At 37.8% G+C, this 24,230-nt stretch overlaps 1 protein-coding gene across 1 annotated transcript in view; it reads left to right on the top strand.

Annotated features, from left to right (window-relative positions):
* Positions 1-23,197, top strand: part of NSUN3 (NOP2/Sun RNA methyltransferase 3) — a 63,800-nt gene extending 40,603 nt beyond the window's left edge. The window contains exon 6 of the mRNA XM_017855115.1: positions 22,620-23,197. Within this exon, the coding sequence (XP_017710604.1) occupies positions 22,620-22,899 (280 nt within the window). The 3' untranslated portion in view covers positions 22,900-23,197. The remainder of the gene's footprint in view (positions 1-22,619) is intronic.
* Positions 23,198-24,230: the final 1,033 nt, after the last annotated feature.

Here is a 24,230-nt window from a genome sequence, read left to right as displayed (position 1 = left end):
AGTATTTCTAATAATGAAATTACATAATTACATTTATTTTAGAAAGATTATTACACATAGAGGGTAGACACAAGAGAGCAAACAGAGAGAGAAGAAAGCTATTGGGAATAAATAATTGGGAAGTTATGGAATTTTTTCAGGTGAGCACTGATTATCAGTGGATTAATGTTAGAAGAAAGCAGTCTTCAAAATAAGATGATACTTTAAACATTTCATTAACTCACCATAGTTTATTCAATTTGTAAAATATGACTGATGTTAAGAGTTTCACGTCTTTTTTCTTAATAATTTGAAAAACTTTTAATGGGTATTTAACAAAACAAAACTGAGCAAATAAGTATAATAAGTATATTAAAGTATTTGAAACATGGGAGCACATAAATTCTTCTAGTTTAAAAAATTTGAACTGACTTTTCAAGATTTCTAAAGAGTGACCATTGGGTGCAGCAGAGGATGACCTGGCTCTTTTGGGAAAAGGCTGTTTTGTTGCTTGAGCATTCTTACTTATCTCTTGCTGCTCTGTGTTCTTTTTGCCTCCCCCGAATCTTCTTTCTGTGGGAACAACGACTTTTATGATCCAAAGGATTGGACCTTGGGCTGAAAAACCACGATGCAGCCTATCCATTAAGAGTCCCTGTGACTCTTTCTTCTTCTATCAGCAAGGTTTTCCTGGCATTTGGCCTCATTCTGCCACTCACTACAGGAATTTGAACTTACCATGCCATTAACCTAAATGGAGTCACTAAAATGCCTTTAGTAAACTTTGTAGGCTTTTATTTCTTTTTTAGTCTGGCTACTGCAGGAGTCAAGTGACTTCTTTCTTTAGGAAATGATGGTCATTTTTTCCTCCAAAGATTTATTTAGGACATTGGCATTCAAACTCAGCACTCTAAAGACGTAGGGTTTCTGTAGAATCACTTCGGGAGCTGTCTTGAAGGAATAGATAGGGATGAACAGGGGAGCCCCTTAGTCTGGCACACCAAATCCAACTAGAGGCAGGGTATCTTTTTGCCGGTTAAGCATGCAGAATTTCACTTGAAGAGAGTTTCTTCTTAACACACACACACACATACACGGTTTGAATAAACCCTTTTAAATCATTAAAACCAACTGTAAGCAATCTCCATTCGTAAGCACATTTGCCATGGGACAAAATCAGGTCAATTCTGGTGGTTTTCTTGAAGGTTTTTCTTTTTTTTCATTTGTGTGAGTTAAGAGGCAATGGTTACTGGGACAGAGACCCTACCTTGAAGTTAGGCAGGCCTACTGTGGGTTTGTTGTCGCTCTTGGCTCACCTAAGCAACACAAAATGAGATCCTTATATTTAATTTAGTGGAGCAGTTTTAATCCCTACCGTTCCATACTCATATTAATGAGGTAATGAACTGTTAAGAAGAGGCACTAAATGTGAAGTCTCCAAGTGGAAACCAATAATAAGTATGTTAAAATGTGTCATTTATAATCTATTTCAAAAGTGTCTAATGTCATTACTCTGTTGTACTAGTACTTTATAAGAAACATTGCTTCTTCAAGGTAAAAGCTTACTGTCAGTGGAAAGAAGATAATTATCAGCATTGTTTTTGTTTCTTAGGCTGACAAAAGAATAGCCGCTGGGTATGGTATCTCTGAAAACAGCAGGCTTGGTCATGTTTCTTTATCTTGAATTCACAGAGCTCTTTTGATAATAAACAGTGTGATATCTAGAAATTTGATTACTTACTGTGAGCACAGTGAAGGCTACCCTCAAGGCTTATAAAATAATACTTTCAAAACTGATGATGGCATTAGGTAACTATCAACCTAGAAATGTCTGTGTTTTAGATTCTTATGGTGCCATGAAACTTAATTTTAAATCTGCATCTATTTGATAGATTGTACATGAACTTCAACTTTTCACCTTAATGTTTTCTTTGGTCGTAGTGTATAACAGTGGTCAGGGTTTTTTTGTTTTGTTTTGTTTTGTTTTTTTAATTTGCTTTCTTGCCCAGACTGCTGTTTGCCAGCAGAAATAGTAAACTGATAGAAACAGGGTGAAATGATGAGAAACAGGCAGTGGAAAAATGAAATAAATGGAAACTGCTGAAAAGGAACAAAAGCAGAAATATTGGAAAGGAATACTAGAAGTCAACAATGTAGTATTAAAAAAAAGAAATGGAAAAGTAAATGAAGAAAAAATTCCCAAAATACTTCAGGGAAGAAAAGAAATGATTAAAGATGTGGTTTTACCATTTGTTAAATTATCTTGTAGCAAATAAAAAATTTCTTTTTTTTTTTTTTCTTGAGACAGGATCTTACCCTGTCACCCAGGTGGCAGTGCAGTGGCACAATCTCAGCTCACTGCAACCTCCACCTCCCACGCTCAAGCAGTACTCCCACCTCAGCCTCCCGAGTAGCCTGAACAAAAGGTATACACCAGCTAATTGTATTTTTTTGTAGAAATAAGGTTTTGCCATGTTGCTCAGGCTGGTCTCAAACTCCTGGGCTCAAGCGATTCACCTGCCTTGGCCTCCCAAAGTTCTGGGATTACAGGCATGAGTCACTGTGCCTGGCCTAATTAAAATATTTCTATTGCTATATCAAATTAGGCATATATATGTTTTGTTGTTGTTTTGTTTTTGTTGTTGTTTGTTTTGAGATGGAGTCTCACTCTGTTGTCCAGGCTGGAGTGCAGTGGGGTGATCATGCAGCCTTGACCTCCTGGACCCAAGTGATCCTCCTATCTCAGCCTTCTGAGTAGCTGGGACCACAGCATGCGCCACCACACCTGGTTAATTTTTTATTTTTTGTAGAAACAGGGGTCTCTCTCTGTTGCCCAGGCTGGTCTCAAGCTCCTGTACTCAAGTAATCCTCTTGCCTTGGCCTCTGAAAGGGCTGGAATTATAGGTGTGAGCTACCATGCCTGGCTAATTTTTTTTTTTAAACTAGATTTATTTTCTTTAAATCAGACTATCTGCTGTATCCTGCCTCACTCTCCCAAACTCCGTTAGGTTTCCCTTTTGTTACTAGAAAGGCAGTGTAAGGGACAACTGACATTTTTAAATGTCTTAATGGCATTTTTGGGACAACATATCTCAATTTAAAACAGTGGCCATGTTCCATAAGGTCAAGTTTACTTTAAAAAGGTTACCAAACTGTTCTACTCAATCATAAATGAGACCAAAATTGCTAAGTAGCTGCCTTCATTAACAGGCTGTTTTACTTACTGTAGGAATTTATTATTTAAGACCCAGTTGGCAAGAAGAAAACCTTTCTCATTTTATAAATTACTTGTTAGCAAAAGCTTCCCCCCCCGCCCCGCTTTTTTGTGTTTTTTTTTAGATAAAGCCTCTGGCCTCTATCATTTCCATTTGTTCTATAACATAAAAGTTAGAAGTTGCTTCAACTATTCTCTACTCAGAATTTTTTTTGGTAAAATTTTTATTTTGATATAATTTTAAACTTAGAAAAAATTGTAAGAATAAATAGTACAAGGAGCTCCTGTGTGCTCTTTATGGAGATTCATCAACTGTTTTACATTTTACCACATTTACTTTTTTTTATTATTATACTGTGATACACGTGCAGAACTCTATTCAGAATTTTTTTGTTAGTTTCAGTTAAATATATTTCTTTGTTTTACACTGAAAATTCTCTTCCTGACCTGCCTCTTAATTAAGGTAGCATTTATTTATTTATCTGGTTTTTTTGTCTTGTTTTATATTATTTTGAGGCAGAGTCTTGCTCTGTTGCCAGGCTGGAGTGCAGTAGCGCAATCTTGTCTCAGTGCAACCTCCACCTTTCGGGTACAAGCGATTCTTCTGCCTCAGCCTACTGAGTAGCTGGGACTACAGGCACACGCCACCATGCCCAGCTGATTTTTTTACTTTTAGTAGAGACGGGTTTTCACTGTTTTAGCCAGGATGGTCTTGATCTCTTGACCTCGTGATCCATCCACCTTGGCCTCCCAAAGTGCTGGGATTACAGGTGTGAGTCCCCGCACCTGGCCTTTTTATTTTATTTTATGTTTTTGAGACAGAGTCTTACTCTGTTGCCCAGGCTGGAGTGCAGTGGCACAGTCTCAACTCACTGCTTACTGAGGCGGAGGACTTCTCGTTTCTAGAGATTATCCTGCCTCAGCCTCCGAAGTAGCTGAGATTATAGGTGCCCACCACAATGCCTGGCTAATTTTTTGTATTTAGTAGAGACGGGGTTTCACCATGTTGGTCAGACTAGTCTCGAACTCCTGACCTCAGGTGATCCACCCAACTCGGCCTCCCAAAGTGCTGGGATTACTGGCGTGAGCCACTACACCCAGCCCATTAATTTATTTAATATTTTAAGAATATATTTTAAGAATATAGTTTCCAGTTGTGCTGCATGTAAAAAATACAGAGTGAATGCAACACAAACCCTGTTTTCAAGCAGCTAAAAATTTATTGCTTGGGAAAAGCAGAATAGGGAGATATTCCATGGAGAATCAATGAAAAAGTTTCAAAGACTGAGCTCTGAACTGGGTCTAGGTGAAGAGACCATTTTTATTCACTTTTTTTCTGAGTGAATACAAGCTCATTCGCCTAGTTAAAAGGAAATTTTGTAGCCGGGCGCGGTGGCTCAAGCCTGTAATCCCAGCACTTTGGGAGGCCGAGACGGGTGGATCACGAGGTCAGGAGATCGAGACCATCCTGGCTAACACGGTGAAACCCCGTTTCTACTAATAATAGAAAAAAACTAGCCGGGCGAGGTGGCGGGCGCCTGTAGTCCCAGCTACTGGGGAGGCTGAGGCAGGAGAATGGCGTAAACCCGGGAGGCGGAGCTTGCAGTGAGCTGAGATCTGGCCACTGCACTCCAGCCCGGGCGACAGAGCAAGACTCCGTCTCAAAAAAAAAAAAAAAAAGGAAATTTTGTGATTTTTGTGGCAATTTGTGTAAACATTAGAACTTTCTAAGCATCCAGAAAGAAGAGGCAAATAATTAATTTTAATTCCTTGTTTTGGTAGTTAATTACACAAGCGTGTCTATCTTGCTTTGCAAGGACAGAAGTATTGCCAGCTATGTATCAGAGTTTGGTCAGAGTAAAATCTCCACAAATGATATGAGATTTATTATTGGAATTAGATATTATTTAATTAAGGGAACTGTTTAAGTAGTCTATTTTATTGCATCACTACTTCTGCTGGTAGGCTTTAGGTAAGCAGGGCTGGCAGTTAGCACGTGAGGTTAGCGGGGAGTAAAGACACACTAGAATCCATGAAGACAAAAGATGAAACACGTCTCGTCTCTGCACATCCAGTTTGATGATGTGAGTGAGCTGCAGAAAAGCTGGTGGATTCCATCATGGACCTGCATAGGAACCTGGTCCAGAATTTGGAAGAGCTGAAGGAAGGTCCTGTGATTCCTGGAGGAGCTGTGGGCACAGCTGCTGCCCTTACCTACGTGTTGAGCCACTGGATGTGTAACAGTATATGTGTACACTAAACTCAAGGAGTTTTGACGATTACATAGCAAAGTTACCAAGATATATGACATTTTATGACCCCAGAAAGATTCTGAGTGCGCCTTCAGAATTCATTGTTCCCTTCACCAAAAGCAGTTATTATTCTGATTTCTGTTTATCATAGATTAGTTTTGCCTGTTCTTAAACTTAAAAATGTAATGAAAGAGCATGTACTCTTTTATCTGGAATTTTCTCTCAGCATAGTATTTTGAAGTTTATTCATAATGTGTGTCTCAAAAGTTTGCTCCTTTTTATTGGGTCAGGTGTAAAAGTAATATTTTTGCTTTTGGCTTGACTCCCATTGTCTGGACAAGAATATTTACTTAGAAGTGCATGAATAAGGCTTGAGGCCACTGTATTATTCCTGGAAGAGCTGCCTCCTTAGAGATAACTTTCAGTGATAGAAAGTTTTCAGTGATAACTTTGGGGTTACAGAATCTTTCCAACCCTGTGAGACCCAAATTGCTAAATTCTCAGTAGACTTGGATTTCCACACACAGAGAGCATTGCTGAGCAGAACTGTGTTCCTTCCATTTCAGCATCCAGATCCCTCAGATCTTTCCTGAGCTTTCTTTCATTAACATACACTAACATGTTACAGTTTTCTTCTAGTTATCCTAGAGTTATGTAAATGGGATTAGTATACAGTCTCTCTTGCAAGATATCATAAACAATGATTTTATTAAATGTTTTGGCATGGCACAGTAAGAATCACTGTCTATATTAGAGTTCTCCAGAGAAAAAGAATGGAGATATACATACATATGCATACATGTATATATACACACTATATATATATGTTTCTGCTTTGACTCTTTCCTAGTAGTTGCAATGCAGACTAAACAGCAAGAACTGGGATAGCCACCCTGGATTGTGAGGTTGAAGATTGGGCCTGGATCCCTGATGATTCTGGAGTCTGGCCATCTTCTAATTACCTGGACAACCTTGGGAAGCCATCATGGTACAAACATGGAGAGTACTTACACAGACCTAGATGGTAGAGCCTACTACTGCACACCTAGGCTATAAGGTCTAGCCTATTGCTCCTAGGCTATAAACCTGTACAACAAGTTACTGTACTGAATACTGTAGGCAGTTGTAACACCGTGGTATTTGTGTACCTAAACATACCAAAATGGAAAAGGTATAGTAAAAATATGCTATAAAAGATTGAAAAATTGTACACCTGTTTAAGGAGCTTGCCATGAAGGGAGCTTGCAGGATTGGAAGTTGCTCTGGGTGAGTCAGTGAGTAAGTGGTGAGTGAATGTGAAAGCCTAGGATATTCCTGTACACTACTGTAGCGTTTATAAACTCTGTACACTAAGGCTACACTAAATTCATAAAATAGTATTTTTTTCTTCCATAATAAATTAACCTTAGCCTACTGTAACTTTTTTACTTTATAAATTTTAAAGTTTTAATAACTTTTGACATTTGTAATACTTAGCTTAAAACAAACACATTGTACAGCTGTACAAAATAGTTTATATCCTTATTCTATAAGTTTTTTTCTATTTTTAAATTGAACTTTTTTGTTGTTGTTAAACTTTTTTGTTAAAAACGAAGATGCAAACACATACTTTAGCCTAGGCCTGCACAGGGTCAGGATTATCAACATCACTGTCTTCCACCTCCACGTCTTATCCCACTGGAAGGTCTTCAGGGGAAGTGGCATGTGTGGAACTGTCATCTCCTATTGATAACAATACCTTCTTCTGGAAACCTCCTGTAGGATCTGCCTGAAGCTATTTTACAGTTACCTTTTTCTTTTCTAAGAAGGAGGACCAGCTTAAATAATGACAAAAAGTATAGTAAATACTAGATGATAGGGGTTTTTCAGCTCCATTGTAATCTCATGGGACCACTGTCTGTCTGTCTGTCTATCGAGAGAGAGAGAGAGAGAGACAGAGAGAGACAGAGAGAGGGAGATTTAAGGAATTGGCTTATACAGCTATGAAGGCTAAGTCCCAAATTTGCTGGATGTGCTAAAGCCTGGAGACCTAGGGAAGAGTCAACATTGCAGGTCAAGTGCACAGGCCATCTGCTTCAGAAGTCCATCTTGTTCCAGGGAGGTCAGTCTTTTGTTCTCTTCAGTTCTTCAACTGACTGTATGAAGCCCACCCACATTATGGAGGGCCATCTGCTTCACTCAGTCTAGCAATTCAAATACTACTCTCATCTAAAAACACCCTCACATACACACCCAGAATAATACTTGACCAAATATCTGAATATCATGGTTCAGCCAAGTTGAACCCCAATTAATCTAGCCATCATACTGGCTTTCTAACCTATAGTTTTTGTGACCTTGTCCTCTATTGCCTGTTTATTGAGGCAGTTCTATACTTAGATTCTGCTACAACTCCACGTGGTAGCAAATTCAGTATTAGTTAAGACAGTTTTTCTTCTAATATAGCAGAGAGAGAAAGATACTCAAAATAATAGGGACTTAAATAAATAAGAGTCTGAGGAGGCTTCCCAGGGTTGTCTAGGTAATCAGTAGATGGCCATACTCCAGAATCCTCAGGGATCCAGGCCCAATCTTCACCCTCACAATCCAGGGTGACTATCCCAGTTCTTGCTGTTTAATCTGCATTGCAACTAGTGCGAAGGAGTAAAAGCATGATTCAACATTACTTCCACTCACGTCTCATGGATCAGACTTAGTCATATGATTGTGGTTATTACAAGGCAGTTTAGGAAATTAGTCTTGGCTGTGCCCAATTAAAAATCCCATTACTACAGAAGGAAATGAGAACAGATACTGAAGAATAACTAGAGGTGTCTGCTACAAGTTGGAAATTCCTTCATCAGGTAATGCTGGAAGATGCGAAGAGAATAGATGCAAAGAGAATAACCAAACTCTTTTTTTTTTTTTTTTTTTGAGACTGAGTCTCGCTCTGTCACCCAGGCTGGAGAGCAGTGGCGCGATCTCGGCTCACTGCAAGCTCCGCACCCCGGGTTCATGCCACTCTCCTGCCTCAGCCTCCCGAGTAGCAGGGGCTACAGGCACTGCCACAATGCCCAGCTAATTTTTTGTATTTTTAGTAGAGACGGGGTTTCACCGTGTTAGCCAGGATGGTCTTGAACTCCTGGCCCCGTGATCTGCCCACCTGGGCTGGGATTACAGGCATGAGCCACCGCGCTTGGCCCGAGAATAACCAAACCCTTAAGCAAGGAAGTCAGTTTGAAAGATTTTACAATAATCAAGTAGTTGACAAATCCCTTACATAATGAATGGGAGGGATGACTGCCATTAAAAGTATGAGTTATAGAACTATATTGCCTGGATTTTAATCCTAGTTTGGACATTTCCTGAGAAATTTTGTACAAATAACTGTCTTGCCTTAGTTTTCTCATTTGCAAAGTAAGAATAATAATGAATGCCTCAGACCTTAATTGAAAGATTGAATAAGATAACATATAAAACACTTAACGTCAGGTAAAAAAAGGAAATGAAGGATAAAGTTCTAGGGCAGACTCATATTTAAGGGACAGGAGAAAGAGGAAAGGCAGATGGGGAAGCGGAGGCTAAAGGGGGACTTTAGAGAAACAGAAGATGAACAAAGGAAAAATAGCATCCAGGAAGCCAGATCAGAAGAAAGTTTCATGAAGTTGAGGATTAATGGCAGAATCAGGTAAATGAAGGCTGAAAATAGGCTTTTTAATACAGGCTGTTTGTCTACTTATTTTCTTGCTGAGTCAAGCTTCTGAGGAAAACAGTATTTTTATCTACCTTTTAGAGTTGTACAAACAAAGTATTGTTAAATGAATTACCAAGTTATTTGGTATAACTACTAAGATATTCCAAATTATTTGGAATTTTAATGAAGGCCTAACTACTTTTGAGTTTCTACATTGAGTCTAATATGTTAAAATTGTACACAACTATCATTTAAATGCCAATCTGTGACGAAAAGTTTCAAATTATGTCTCAGTGTGAAGTGTGTGCTTTCAGTCACCTCATCATAATGCTGTACAGCAGCACTTTAATAGGTGGAGGTTGTATGCTCTATAAAAGGACTGGTAGCTCAGATTCTCAGGTCATTGCTTAAGACCTATTAATTCTACTTTCTTTATGTTAAAAGTGCCTGGAGGTATATAGTTATTTTTTACCTTCAATGGGTGTTTGAGACAATTGGGACGATACAATGAATGCATGTGGTGTCCTATGTCTTATTGCCCCAAATTCCAAACTTATTTTAGCAGTCGTGATATTTGCTTCAGGGCACATAGCAGTGATGAAGCTTGCGGTCCTAGACTTGAGTGGCCGTCTTCGTGCTGCATTTATTAGCTGTGTCACTTCAGGCAAATCAGTCTTTGTGACCCTCGATTTGATGAATCTGGTCAGACTATATACCTTGTACATCTCACCTCATAAGGTTTTATTAAAACTCTGTCTGTGAAGTGCTCTTTAACTAGAGCACCAGGTAAACATAAGGTATTATTATTAATTAAGCAGATCATGTGTCCTACACTCAGTTAACATAGGAGTCAGCATGTTGTTTGATTTCTGGACCAAATCCATATTCTGTTCTCTTTTATTCAGGAAGATTCTTTCTATTTTGTTGACTTATTTTTTTAAAATAATTTCTTGTATTTTATCTTTTTCTTTTTTCTTTTTCTTTTCTTTTTGTTTTTTTGAGACGAAGTCTCGCTCTGTCGCCCAGGCTAGAGCGCAGTGGCCGGATCTCGGCTCACTGGAAGCTCCGCCTCCCGGGTTTACGCCATTCTCCTGCCTCAGCCTCCCAGTAGCTGGGACTACAGGTGCCCGCCACCTCGCCCGGCTAGTTTTTTGTTTTTGTTTTTTCTTTTTTTTTAGTAGAGACGGGGTTTCACCGTGTTAGCCAGGATAGTCTCGATCTCCTGACGTCGTGATCCGCCCGTCTTGGCCTCCCAAAGTGCTGGGATTACAGGCTTGAGCCATCGCGCCCGGCCAATTTCTTGTATTTTAGATTCAGGGGGTACATATGCAGGTTTGTTACACGGATGTGTTGCGTGATGCTGAGGTTTGGGATTTGATTGATCCCATCATCCAGGTAGGGAGCATAGCATCAAATAGTTTTTCCACCCTTACCCCCCTTCTGTCCTCTCTTTTCTAGTAGTTTCCAGTGTCTATTACTGCCATTTTTATGCCTTTGAGTACACAATATTTAACTCCCATTTATAAGTGAGAACATGCGATACTTGGTTTTCTGTCCCTACATTAACTCATAGGATAGTGGTTTCCAGCTGCATCCATGTTGCTGCAAAAGACATGATTTCTTTTTTTTTTTCTTTTTTTCTTTTTTTTTTTCCCTTATTGCTCTATTCTAGTTTAAAGAAAATGTAAGAATTTCCTCACAGAGGAATGTGTACTATGTGTCCAGTGTTCTCTGGAAGCATCTCACCTTTTCAGTTTTGGACTTAAACTGTCATTTGGGCAGTGAAATAAAAAGACTGTAGTTTTCATACATTTTCCACTTTACTAATTATATAACTGTTTTTCTTTTCTACATATGTTGTAAATAGCTTTATAAGGTAGTCTCATATTGGCTTTCTTAAATATTAATTGAATATTAAATGGTTACGATGGACCAATTGCAGGATTTATGTTCCTATGCTTATTTTAAATTTTTTAAAGTCTTACAGTCTTACTTGGTTTTAAAAAATGTATAATGCTAGAGTTTCTGAGAAGGCAAAGCTTGCTAATATTGTGGCATCCTTTACTTATATTTGCTTCCAATGGAATGGTACTATTGCCTTGATACTCTAATGGCGAAGGAAGGGACATGAATAAAGATGAGGAATAAATATATTAATCATAGTATTTGGGGGCTGTAATCTTAATTTTTCAGGAGCACAGACATGTATGATTCTTTTACCATACCATTCTGTACCAGAAACTGTAGGCAAGACAGTGATTATGACTTCAAACTTGTTACAGCAATGACATAAAAATAATTTGTTTATCTCCTGGTGATAAGTCATGAGGAATTAATGAAAGAGGGAAAATCACTCTTGTTTTGGTCAAAAGATGGCACTGTTGCTGTGCTGATTGTTCTTTTCTGCATTTTTGGCTCAGCCCTTTTTAAATTCAGAAAACAGTTGAATACAGTGATCTAATTAACACTGACCCTCCCATCAGAATGCCAAATTTTCTAATCAAGCACCAAAATAATAGATCCTAGAAAGGGAATTTATATTTTTTAAAATGTGTTAGGATGTTTTAATAGCTATTTATAAAAATAACATTCTCTGTTTGAAACTCAGATATTTGCCAAAGGAAAAAATAGGACATCCTGCATCGTGGTTTCAGTTTTGGTTACGTTTTGAAACACTCTCCTTTGGGACTTTGATAAGTGTGTTTCAAGACATTTTGGGTTTTGTTTTGTTTTGTTTTAGTTTTTCAAGGTCATTGAACTTACGCTCTAATTAAGATAATACATGTTTTTCTTTAAGGTATTTCAGTCAAGTAATAATTTTTCTTTTATCTTCCTTTCTTACTATCCTTTAGTTAGAAGCCTATGTAGATTAGTCTGGGAATGTAAAGGTCGTCTGTCTTGTGCTAGAGAAGCAACACATTCGCACCTGGTTTTAAGCCAGTTTCTTAAAAGGCTCTTGAGGCATGATTCTCTGTTTTCCTCTAAGCAGACCTTTCAAGGATGGAGAACTTCAGTGAAAGGCAAATCATTAAACTTTGGGAAAGACAAAATGAATGCCTTAAAAAAATGAGTTTATTATTGATTTTACAGAGTTTCTTTAAAATACACGCAGATCAGAACACTTTTTGAGGGAATGAAAGAAGGAATCTTTGGTGTATTGGAACACAAAACAATCCAGTTTTCCTTAGAAAACTGTGGTGGACTCCTGCATATAGACTACTTATTAGTAGATTTGCCTATCTGATGCTTTTAAAAGTTAACGTTTAAATGATTTACTTGCAACAAGTAATTAAATTAAGCTTTTATTGGATAACTTTGTGGTCAACTAGTTTTATCATACTAACTAGTTTTTTCATACATACATATTTACAGAAGATATTGTATATAGTTTTACAGTATAATTCATTTGGATCTAAAATACAAACTGAAAATCTTATTTAATGGCAGATGTGTTTCAGAATTCAGAATTTGTTTGGATTTTAAAGAAGTAATATAGTACATACTTAGTACATGGTCTAACCTCCTTTCCACAGGAGGGTCTGGAACAATACTCCATAATCAAACATATTAATATTTTTTCAGCAAGATATATGAATAGTTATGCCACATGAGATAAGTCTTGGCCATAAATAGCCTTACATGGGTTTAAGTCAGATTTTTAACCCAAATGAATCTGCCACAACTTTTTTTTTTTTTTTTTTGAGACAGAGTCTCTATCACCTAGGCTGGAGTGCAGTGGCACGATCTCGGCTCACTGCAACCTCCGCCTCCTAGGTTCAAGTGATTCTCCTGCCTCAGCCTCCCGAGTAGCTGCGGTTACAGGCACACGCCACCACACTCAGCTAATTTCTCATATTTTTGGTAGAGACGAGGTTTCACCATGTTGGCCAGGCTGGTCTTGAACTCCTGACCTCAAGTGCTCTGCCCCCTTTGACCTCCCAAAGTGCTGGGATTACAGGCGTGAGTCACCACACCCGGCCTCACAACTTAATTTTTAAAAACCTGTAGGTTGCAGAGCTTTTGGATTTCACAACAGAGTATAAGAGATAGACCTGAAGTGCCACTTGAGTGTATTCTGTGAATTGTCAAAAATCTATTGAGGAGTTTCTGTTCACAAACGAGGGAAGTGTAACATTATATTCTATTTAATGGTTTCTTTTTAAAAACTGTGTATTGTTTTGTTTTTAGCAGCATTATTAACTAGGTGGTTCAAACACAAAGTGCATTTCAGCCTGCTCCACGATACACTGAAAGCCAAGCAAAGATTTGGGGAAAGTTGTATACCTGATATCTGCCATATAGTAACGGGTTATCTGGTATACATTCCATGGCAAGAAGGCCATCTTTCTTTCTCTTTTAGTAGTACTTAGGGTAAAATCATTTTCTACTATATCTTTTTTTCTTTTTTTCTTACCTTCATTGTGCAGCAGGCCATTGTATTATATGCTATAAAATTAATCAAGATCAACTTTGTTTCCTACAACAGTGTTGTGAGAGAGAATCTTACCTCATATTTCAAGTAGAGTTTAAACCTGATCAGCACTTTTGTAGGAGACTTCTGAAGGGAATATGTGTGTTTCAGATAAATGATAGAGGGATTATATTATATCACAGTTCTGCTTCCTTTAGAAGTACTTCCTCCAATAAAGAGAAGTTGGTTAATGGGTACAAAAATACAGTTAGATAGAAGGTATAAATTCTAGGATTTGATAGTACAGTAAGGAAATTGTAGTTAACAATAATTTATTGTATATTTCAAAGTAGCTAGAAGAGAAGAATTGTAATGCTCCCAAGATAAAGAAAAGATAAATGTTTGTGGTGGTGGATTTCCTAATTACCCTGATTTGATCATTCTACATTGTAAACATGTATGAAAATAACACATATACCTTCAGATTATCTACAATTATGATATGTCAATTTTTTTAAAAGTACTTCCCCAGCTCTGCATTATAATTGGGCATTTTATATTAAAGAATATGGAAAACCCAAGATAATGTTTACTAGTTTCCATTTTAGAGTATTAGGTTAGCATTCTACTTAATCTGATCAAATAATGCTTTTGCTTCTACTGTTGTTAGTCATGACATTTTTCTGACTTCTGCTTAAGTATGATTAGAAAGTTTACTGTTATCATTAGAATTAAATGATGAATAATATAAGTCTTAATACACCTGAGTTTGTAATAATTTCATGCATTATAGTTAGTGGTTAGCATGAGTGAATAATATGACATTACTCAGGATCTTGTTAAACCATGATACAGGATCACTGAGGAGCTGAGGTGCCATGGCTCATTTAGAGAGGTTAATAGAGGATTCTATACCATTATGCAAAAATGGATGTTGCTTGGCTGGCTGTTTAGTTTTCCTTCTTCTTATTTAAAAAATAATAATAATAATAACTTGCATGCTAAAGACATTTACACAAGCATAGAGAACGCTTTTGCCTTTTACCAGATCCCAAACCCAACCTGTCTTTTTTTTTCTTCTTTATTCTGTAATCCTGACTTGTCTTTTTATGTGGTCAGTACCACAGCTTTGCCAAAGTTTGTTAGTATTATTCAAGTCTTTCTGGTTTCTAAATGTTTTGCCACCTCCAGAATTTAAAATTTGTTAGTGGGCTTGTTAAGACCTATTAAGCAATATCTTTCTTTTGTTTTGAGTGAATCATTTTTCTCCCCCAAACAGCCCTTCTCACATCCTACCATCTAACTGTTGTAAAAATACACATACAGTCTTCTGTTTATGATTTGGATGAAACCTGTGATAATAATTACTTGTTTCTTGTACACTACTTCAAAATGTGTGTAAATTGTTATGGAAGCAGATGATTTATCCCAGACATTATTTTAATGGACAGGGCCCTGTATATTTAAGGTACTTACATTTTAGGAGCGTGTTAAGTTTTGCTTAGTATATTGTAAAATACATCGTTTAATTTTGATTGGAAAACAAAGACCAGAAATATTGCTTTTTAAATCATTGAATTTGTCTGATTATAAAGTTGTTGTATATTCTTGCCTTAACAGAAACTATAGTGTGTAATGATAAATTGTAATTATAGAGATAGTTTTATACTTTCTGCAAAAGCAGTGGGAGGCCACAACATGGTCTGGTTCAGTTCATGAGAAAAATGGCATATATGTCTCTGGGGCAGAAAAACAGGGAGATGGTTTCAGGATTAAACTGTTCCACCTCAGATCATCAGGCCTTAGTTAGATTCCAGAGCTCAGGCGGTAATTCCCGCTCATCCACCACTCACCTCCTGCTGTGTAGCTGGGTTCCTAGTAGGTCACAGACTGGGAATTGTCTGTAGGCGCAGGGATTGGGGACCCCGATCTATAATACAAGATAATTCTCAGAGTAGAAAACTCTTAGCTATAAACCCTGGGAGTGAGTTCTTACAGATTGCCTGCCTTCCTTTATCTTTGAATACAAATTTCTGATAGTTTTAAGATACATGACTACTAAAAGCAAAAGGATTAAAATAATATTTAAACAACAAGCAGCAGTAGCAAAACAGTAAGACCGAAACAGTAAGACCATTTGACAGGAATCCCTAACATTTTCCTTATGGCTTTGAGATTAACCCAATTTGTTTTAAAAAGCCTTTGTGTTACCACATACAATTTTCTCACTTAGAAATTAATGCAGGCAGTTAAGTTACACCAACCTAATTTTAGAAAGATAAATTATGAATGTCGAAAAGAAAGCTAAGCAGAAGAATCAGTCAACATTGGCAACATTATAGAAATTAATTTAAATTTGCGTTAAGCCAGGAACATATTGTTTGTAAATTATGAGGCTTCTATGTACTTTTGTATAGCTTTAATGAGAAAGAATCATACTTACTTGATTAAGCATTGGCTTTGCTAATTGTGGAACTAAGACCAAAACAGTCATTTTAATGGGAGGTTGGAAATATCTGAATTCAAATAATGCCTATATCCACAATAATCTAACATTTTTATTGCATATTTATTTTTAATTGTTGTAAAATACATAACATAAAATGTGCTGTCTTAACCGTTTGTGAGTGTACAGTTCAATAGTGTTAAGTGCATTCACACTGTCGCACTACCAATCTCCAGAACTGTTTTCATCTTTCAAAACTGAAAGTCGATATCCATTAAGCACTAACTCTTCATTCCCTTCACTTCTTAGCCCCTGGCAACCACCGTTCTACTTTCTGTCTCTATGAATTTGACTATTGTAGATACCTCATGTAAGTGGAATCATGTGATATTTATTTATTGTGACTGGCTTATTTCACTTAGCATAGTGTTCTCAGGGTTAACCCATGTTATAGCTTCTGTCAGAGTTCTCTGCCTTCTTAGTGCTGAGTAATATTTCATCATATCTGTGTATCTGTCTACACATTTTGCTTGGCGGTTCATCCACTGACGGACACTTGGGTTGCTTCTATTTGGCCATTGTGAATAATGCTGCTTTGAACATGGGTGTAAATATCTCTTTAAGACCCTGCTTTCATTTGTTTTGGGAATATACCCAGAAGTGGAATTGCTGGAGCACATAATAACTTTATTTTCAAGTTTTTGAGGAGCCATCATATTGTTTTCCATAGTGGTTATACCCTTTTAATAATCTAACATTTTTAAAGAAAGTCTTATACGTATTGCTATAGTTAGTAGAAAATGATCCAAAATGAGTGTAGTTACAACTTTACTTAGCAAATTGGCCTTTGCCTTAGTGTGTTGCTGTAAAAACAAAAAAAAGAAAACAACGCCATCATTAGATGTGTATTACTTGTTTCCTATTGCTGCTGTAACAATTTACCACACATACAGTGGCTTAAAATAGCACAGATTTGTTACCTTTGTGCTTCTGGAGGTCAGAAGTCCAAAATGAGCCATGTGGGACTAATATCAAGGTGCTGGCAGAGATGTGTTCCTCCTGGAGGTGCTTACCTTTTCCAGCCTTCAGAAGCAGCCCACATACCTGGGCTCTTTGCCCTAGGCCAGCAATCCTGTCAGTTCAACCTGGACTTCGGTAGTCACATCTTCACCAACGCTCTGCCTCCCTCTTTCAATGATAAGGACCTTTGTGATTACATCGGGCCCACTCGGATAATCCAGGATATTCTCCTCATTTCGGGATCCTTAATTTAGTCATATCTGCACATAGCGTTTTGCCATGTAAAATGGCTTGCTTACAGGTTCTGGGGATTAGGATGTGGATATCTTTGAGGGGTTATCATTCTTCCTACCACAGGATATTTATTATCCCTTTAGCAGTTCACATCTCCAGCATCTAGATAGGGGCCTTTTTTGTTTCCATGGGGAGTATTTAGGGGGCAGTGAATCATAAGGAGAAGAAACATAGAAAAAGTTTTTTTAGAGACTAATAACAAGCACCAAAGTGTGAGAAGACCCTCAGTGGTAGGAACCCCCAAAATATCTCTTTAATCAATAAATGAATACATGAGAGGTATAGAAATCCTGGATACCATAAAATTTTAGTTATCTGGAACCTCAGGGAATACCTTTTCTAGAGAAGTTATCCCTTAACAGTCAAAATTTTTAAAAATACATATAACTGGCCAGGTGTGATGGCTCATGCCTGTAGTCCCAGCACTTTGGGAGGCCAAGGCAGGCGGATCACCTGAGGTCAGAAGTTCGAGACCAGCCTGGCCAACATGGTGAAACCCCATCTCTACTAAAAGTACAAAAATTAGCCGGGCGTGGTGGCGGGTGCCTGTAATCCCAGCTACTCAGGAGACTGAGGCAGGAGAATCGCTTGAACTGGAGAGGAGGAGGTTGCAGTGAGCCAAGATCACACCACTGCACTCCAGCCTTGGCAACAAGAGCGAGACTCCATCTCAAAAAACAAAACAAAACATAAAACATATAAGTGACCTCCATGGCAAAAGTTCTGATATTTATTCTTTTGTCAAATCTCTACTTTAATTTGTATTACAGAAATAAATCAGATGGGTAAAAAATTAAACTACAAATGGGCTCCTAGTGAAAAGGAATGTTCCCCTACAACTCCTTCCTCTCTTCCTCCAGTCTTACTCTTCAGAGGCAATTACTTCTGATGATTTCTGTTCCTAATTCATTTTCAGGTCACCCCAAATCTCTAAATAATATGTTTATTCATTTTCTAAAATTATCAAAAAATTAGACATTAACTACTGCCCTATTGCAAGGATTTATGTCACTTATACCACCCTTCCCTCCTCACACTACCCTGCACCCTGCAATCTCACGCTATACTCAGTTTCTCCCTGTTGGCTCTGAAACTTAGTATGGTACACTTAGACCTACATTTCTTATTCTATTAGTGGGGGAAAGTTCTCTTAAATACACATCACACCTTTATTATCTTTTTTTCTTTATCTTTATTCTTTAAAAAATAATAATTAGAGGCAAATATCTTTTGGCTTTTCTTTTTATAAAATAAGAACACTTACACACCTACCCTGCCTTCCATTTCTCCCTCCCTTCTACTTCTCAGTATCTTACAGCTGTGCTTTCATATTGTCAAGGTTGATCATATTCCTTCTGAGACCTTAAAATCTATTCTGTAACATTACTAAGATTGATCTTTGCAGTAATTCTGAACATTGAAAAGACCCATATATGGTGTATATTGTTTAATTCTGTAAATATTATATACTGCATAATGGAATAATATGTTAGAATTAAAATTCCTTCTCTCTTGGTTCGATCTCATGAGCAGAATACTACTGAAACATTTTTCTAGAATCAAATAGATGAGAAAATTGATCTCTCCCTTTCCCTCCCAATTATATATACTAAATCTTCAAGTTTTCTCAGTTTTCAGTAATTTCATCTTTTTCTTCTCTCCATTCTCCCTTCCTTCTGGAGAGCTCCCTGTTTTTCCAGACTCCCACACAGCTCTTACTCCGAGGCTCCACTCCCTTCACTGCTCTTCTGTGTTGCATCCACTCTTTTCTGAATTACATTTCTCCTCTTTCTTGCTTTATCTCCTCATTTTGCTAGAATTAAAATTTCCAAGTCATCAGATATCTGCAAGTTTCTGTATTGTTGCTACATATTTATTTTATGAGTTGGCTGCAAATAGGATTCACTTTAAATTGCTTTTTCCTAGGATTTGGAATGTGTTTCTCCACTGATGCCAGTCTGATTCCTGGGCTCTTAATAGGTGGCCTGTTTTTCTCTTTGGAGGCATTAAACACCTTCTCTTTGTTCTTGAAATTCAAAAATTTAACAATGATGGATCTGAGTGTGGGTTTTTTTATTCATTATAAAGGTGAAGTTTTGACAGTTTTCATCAAGACCCTCTCCATCCCCTCCTCTTAACTCTGTAATCTCATCTCAGATTACCACCCCTGGCTCACCATGCCCCAGCCACACTGACGTCCTCTTTTTTTTTTTTTTTTTTTTTTGAGACGGAGTCTCGCTCTGTCGCCCAGGCTGGAGTGCAGTGGCCGGATCTCAGCTCACTGCAAGCTCCGCCTCCCGGGTTCACGCCATTCTCCTGCCTCAGCCTCCCGAGTAGCTGGGACTACAGGCGCCCGCCACCTCGCCCGGCTAGTTTTTGTTTGTATTTTTTTTTTTTTTTTTTAGTGGAGATGGGGTTTCACCGTGTTAGCCAGGATGGTCTCGATCTCCTGACCTCATGATCTGCCCGTCTCGGCCTGACGTCCTCTTTCCTTGAACATGCCTGAAGGTCTTTTCACTGGCTATTCCTTTGATATGGAAAGCTCTTCTCTCAGATATCTGCTTGGCTCACTCCCTTACCTCCTCAGAACTTTGTTCAAATGTCACTTTCTAAAATGGCAACCTGTTCTAACCGTCCCATTTAAAATTGTAATTCCTCTCATCCAAGCACCCCTAATTCTTTTATCCTGCTTTTATTTTCTTCATAGTTATCTATCACTAAATCGCATACTAAGTAAAAAATATGTGTAAAACCGTACATATATGTGTGTATGTATGTATATGTGTATATATTTATCTTTGTATATGTGTATGTTTATGTATGTATGCATATATTTATATTAGTTTGCTAGAGTTGCCATAGCAAAATACCACAGACTGTGTGGCTTAAACAGTAGAAGTTTATTTTGTATTTTATTTATTTTTTTCTTTTCTTTTTTTTTTTTTTTGAGATGGAGTCTCACTCTTTCACCCAGGCTGGAGTGAAGTGTTACGATCTCGGCTCACTGTAACCTCTGCCTCCTGAGTTCAAGTGATTCTCCTATCTCATCCTCCCAAGTAGGTGGGATTACAGTCATCCACTACCACACCTGGCTGGTTTCGCCATGTTGTCCAGGCTGGTCTCGAACTCCTGACCTCAGGTGATCCACCTGCCTCGGCCTCCCAAAGTGCTAGGATTACAGGCGTGAGCCACTGCACCTGGCCTAGAAGTTTATTTTATCACAGTTTTGGACGCCAGAAGTTTGAGATGAAGACGTCAGCAAGATTTGTTTCGTCTGAGATTTTCTTTATGGCTGGTAGATGGCTGTCTTCTGCCTCTGTCTTCTTTATATGGTCCCTCCCTGTCATTCTGTGACCAAATGTCCTCTTCTTGAAGGATCCCAGTCATATTCCATTAGGGCCCACTTTAATGAACTTAATTACTTCTTTATAGACCCTGTCTGTAAATACAGTCACCTTCTAAGGCACTAGGGGTTAGGATTTCGACAAAGGAATTTTGCCGAGACACAGTTTAATTCAAAACATATTTAATTTTTTATACTCTATCTCCCCCAGCTAGAATGTAAGTTTCATGAGGTGAAAGATTTTTTACTGTTGTTCTGTGTATTGAGATATACTTACTTCCTAGAACAATGCTCAGCATATAATAGATGGTCAATAAATAATAATGAATATATTGTCTTTCTAGTAATCCTATTAGTTGGATTTTGAACCTATGTAATTGATCCACCTTGTCTCATTTTCAGTCAGTCTGTTACTGTTCTACTTTTGGTGGAGAGATTTCTTCAATCTTAACTTCCAGATACTTCTACAGAATATTCTTTATTTTGGTAACCATATATTTAGTTTCTGAGAGCTCTCTTCTTGATTCTTTTTCATGGCATTCTGTTATTGTTTTATGGATATTGTATCTTTGCTGATCTATCTGCGTTTAATAGATCATATTTCTCTTTTGTTCCCTGAATTTTTTGTTTCTTCCTGTGTCATTATTGTTTATTTTGTTCTTTCTCTTACATATTGCTTAAGCATTTCTGATCCTTAATTATCTAGCAATCCTTGGTTATGCATTTTTGTTTAATAATGAGACAATAAAAGTCCTAGAAGTGTATTTTAAGGATGAGACCTATTTTCTGGTGACATAACTTCTGAAGAGCTGACTGTTACTCTGTAGGCTCTCTTCATGGTAGAATGCAGAGATCTTTGATTTGGGTTCTTTTTTTTTGTTTTTTTTTTTTTTTTTTTTTTTGAGGCGGAGTCTCGCTCTGTCGCCCGGACTGGAGTGCAGTGGCCGGATCTCAGCTCACTGCAAGCTCCGCCTCCAGGGTTTACGCCATTCTCCTGCCTCAGCCTCCCGAGTAGCTGGGACTACAGGCGCCGCCACCTCGCCCGGCTAGTTTTTTGTATTTTTTTTAGTAGAGACGGGGTTTCACCGTGTTAGCTAGGATGGCCTTGATCTCCTGACCTCGTGATCCGCCCGCCTCGGCCTCCCGAAGTGCTGGGATTACAGGCTTGAGCCACCGCCCCCGGCCTGATTTGGGTTCTAAAACTCACAGTGGCTGCCTTAGAAGTCTTCCCAAATAGTTTATTCAGTTTTCTTAGATAAAAACCTTCCAACATTTTACCTGGTTGCCCAAATTGCAATATATGGAAGTATGGAATCAATGACTTCTTATGTATGCTTTTGTATGTATGCTTTGTTTTTACTTTTACTCCCATCGATTTAAAGACAAACTCATTATTCTGTTCTCTACCCTCATTTTCCTACCTTTTGAATAACAAAACAACCAGTCTAACCTACTCTATCTTTTCCATGTTGATTGGTCTGATTATCATTTTCCAAGTCATTCAGCGATAAGTTAGAAGGAAATAGGTGTAAGATCAGAGGTTGGGCACAGTGACTCACGCCTGTAATCCCAACACTTTGGGAAACCAAAGCGGGCGATCACTTGAGATCAGGAGTTCAAGACCAGCCTGACCAACATGGTGAAACCCTGTCTCTACAAAAAATACAAAAATTAGCTGGGGCATGGTGGCGGCCACCTGTAATCCCAGCTACTTGGGAGGCTGAGGCAGAAGAATCTCTTGAACCTGGGAGGCGGTCATTACAATGAGCCAAGATCGTGCCATTGCACTCCAGCCTGAGTGACAAAGTTCGACTCTGTCTCAAAAAAAAAAAAAGACTAGAAAAAAGACTAGAAAACATCCAAAGTAATTGCAGTGTAAGTCAGAGTAAAGTTACTTAGTTTTAACTATGTAATCTTTTCTCTCAGACCCCCAGGTTTCTTTCTAATACACTTAACTGATCTTTCACATTTTTCGGATTGTACACAGGTCTGCAATTAAGGCCTTACGTCCTGGAGGGATACTTGTATACTCCACATGCACACTTTCCAAGGCAGAAAATCAAGATGTGATCAGTGAAATTTTAAACTCCCACAGTAACATCATGCCTATGGACATTAAAGGAATAGCAAGGACTTGCTCCCACGACTTCACATTTGCTCCCACTGGCCAGGAATGTGGGCTCTTAGTGATTCCAGATAAGGGCAAAGCCTGGGGCCCAATGTATGTAGCCAAATTGAAGAAATCATGGAGCACAGGAAAATGGTGACATGAATTTGTAAACCGTGTTTATGTGTTATTATATTTATTTTTCTGAACTCAGTACATTTAAATAAATATTTAAATAATTATGCAATAACTTTCTCTGGGTCTGTTTGGAATCCTTTTTAGTTAATACTTTAGCATCTTAGAATCTAGGCTTGAGAATCGTTCAGGTGTATTTTTTTCCTAGAAATATATCTGCAGCAATGATTTAAGGTGGTGCAGATGGTGTTTGTTCTATATAATAAATCTGTCTTTGCTTGGCATTTTATAGTTAAATTAATCAGAATATGTGGTTTTATGCATAACATGTTTAGATCTGTATTCTCTGTACGATAGTGCTTTGAACCTTCAAAAATGCACAGTTGCCAGCGCTCTGACCATTTTCCCCCGTATCAAATGTACAGATTTGTTCAAGGTTCCCCCCCCAACTTTTGTAACTGATTGTCTCAGAACTGATTGGTATTCTGAGACTAACTTTTTAAGCAGCACTATTTCTAATTCTAGCAAAATAGGTTTTTTATTTGCAAAGTTGTTTTCTGTTAAAGACTATCTTATGTTTACTGCAAAGGTCAGTGACTCTATTGACACCAGCTTTATTTCCCCCACTTTTTTTGCATTCACAAATACAAATTGAAAGGGTAAATTACGTTGAAAGGCCTTTAAAACAGCAGATTCACATGCACATGTTTGACTTTCGACATTCAGCTTATAGAATTATGGAGTCTATCCAGCAGGCTCTAAAGCAAGTGCTTGAGACAAAACCAGAATGATTAATAACTGCAATAACTGAGCTATATTTGAAGGCTTTTGTTACATAATTGCAGTCATAATGAGCACTACAGAATCTGATTATCTTACATTCACAATCTGGAAGGGCTTTTTATTTCACTTTGTTATAAAATGTTCTATGAGAATATGATGTCACATACTAATGCATAAGAGGGAGATGCCTAATGAGAGTGGATTATGTGATTACCAGAACCCAATGCCATTTACTAAGTGGCTCTCTATGTTTACATAAATCCTGGGAATACTGTATACATTTCTTTCTATGTACTTAGGGTTTTAGCTTTGGTTAGAATCACACGTTTTCTCCAGAAATTACTTCACTTAGAGTCCAAACATATTTTCCAACTATTAAGAAAATTATGCAGCACATCTCAAAAGATAGCATCTCTTTGGAAACTGGCCTTTTTTAAAAAAAAAAAAAAAAAAAAAACTTCATTTGTTTATAGAAATACAAAATTCTGCTAGAGCTGAATACTTTTGAATTGTTCATTACATTCTGTGCATTTAAACTAGAGACTATTTGCTTATTAATATTTTTTGTTTTGC

This window comes from Rhinopithecus bieti, unplaced genomic scaffold, assembly GCF_001698545.2.
Source record: "Rhinopithecus bieti isolate Rb0 unplaced genomic scaffold, ASM169854v2 scaffold_2454, whole genome shotgun sequence".
NCBI lineage: Eukaryota > Metazoa > Chordata > Mammalia > Primates > Cercopithecidae > Rhinopithecus > Rhinopithecus bieti.
Note: the sequence above shows the minus strand (reverse complement) of the source record. Positions and strands in the feature narration are given on the sequence as shown.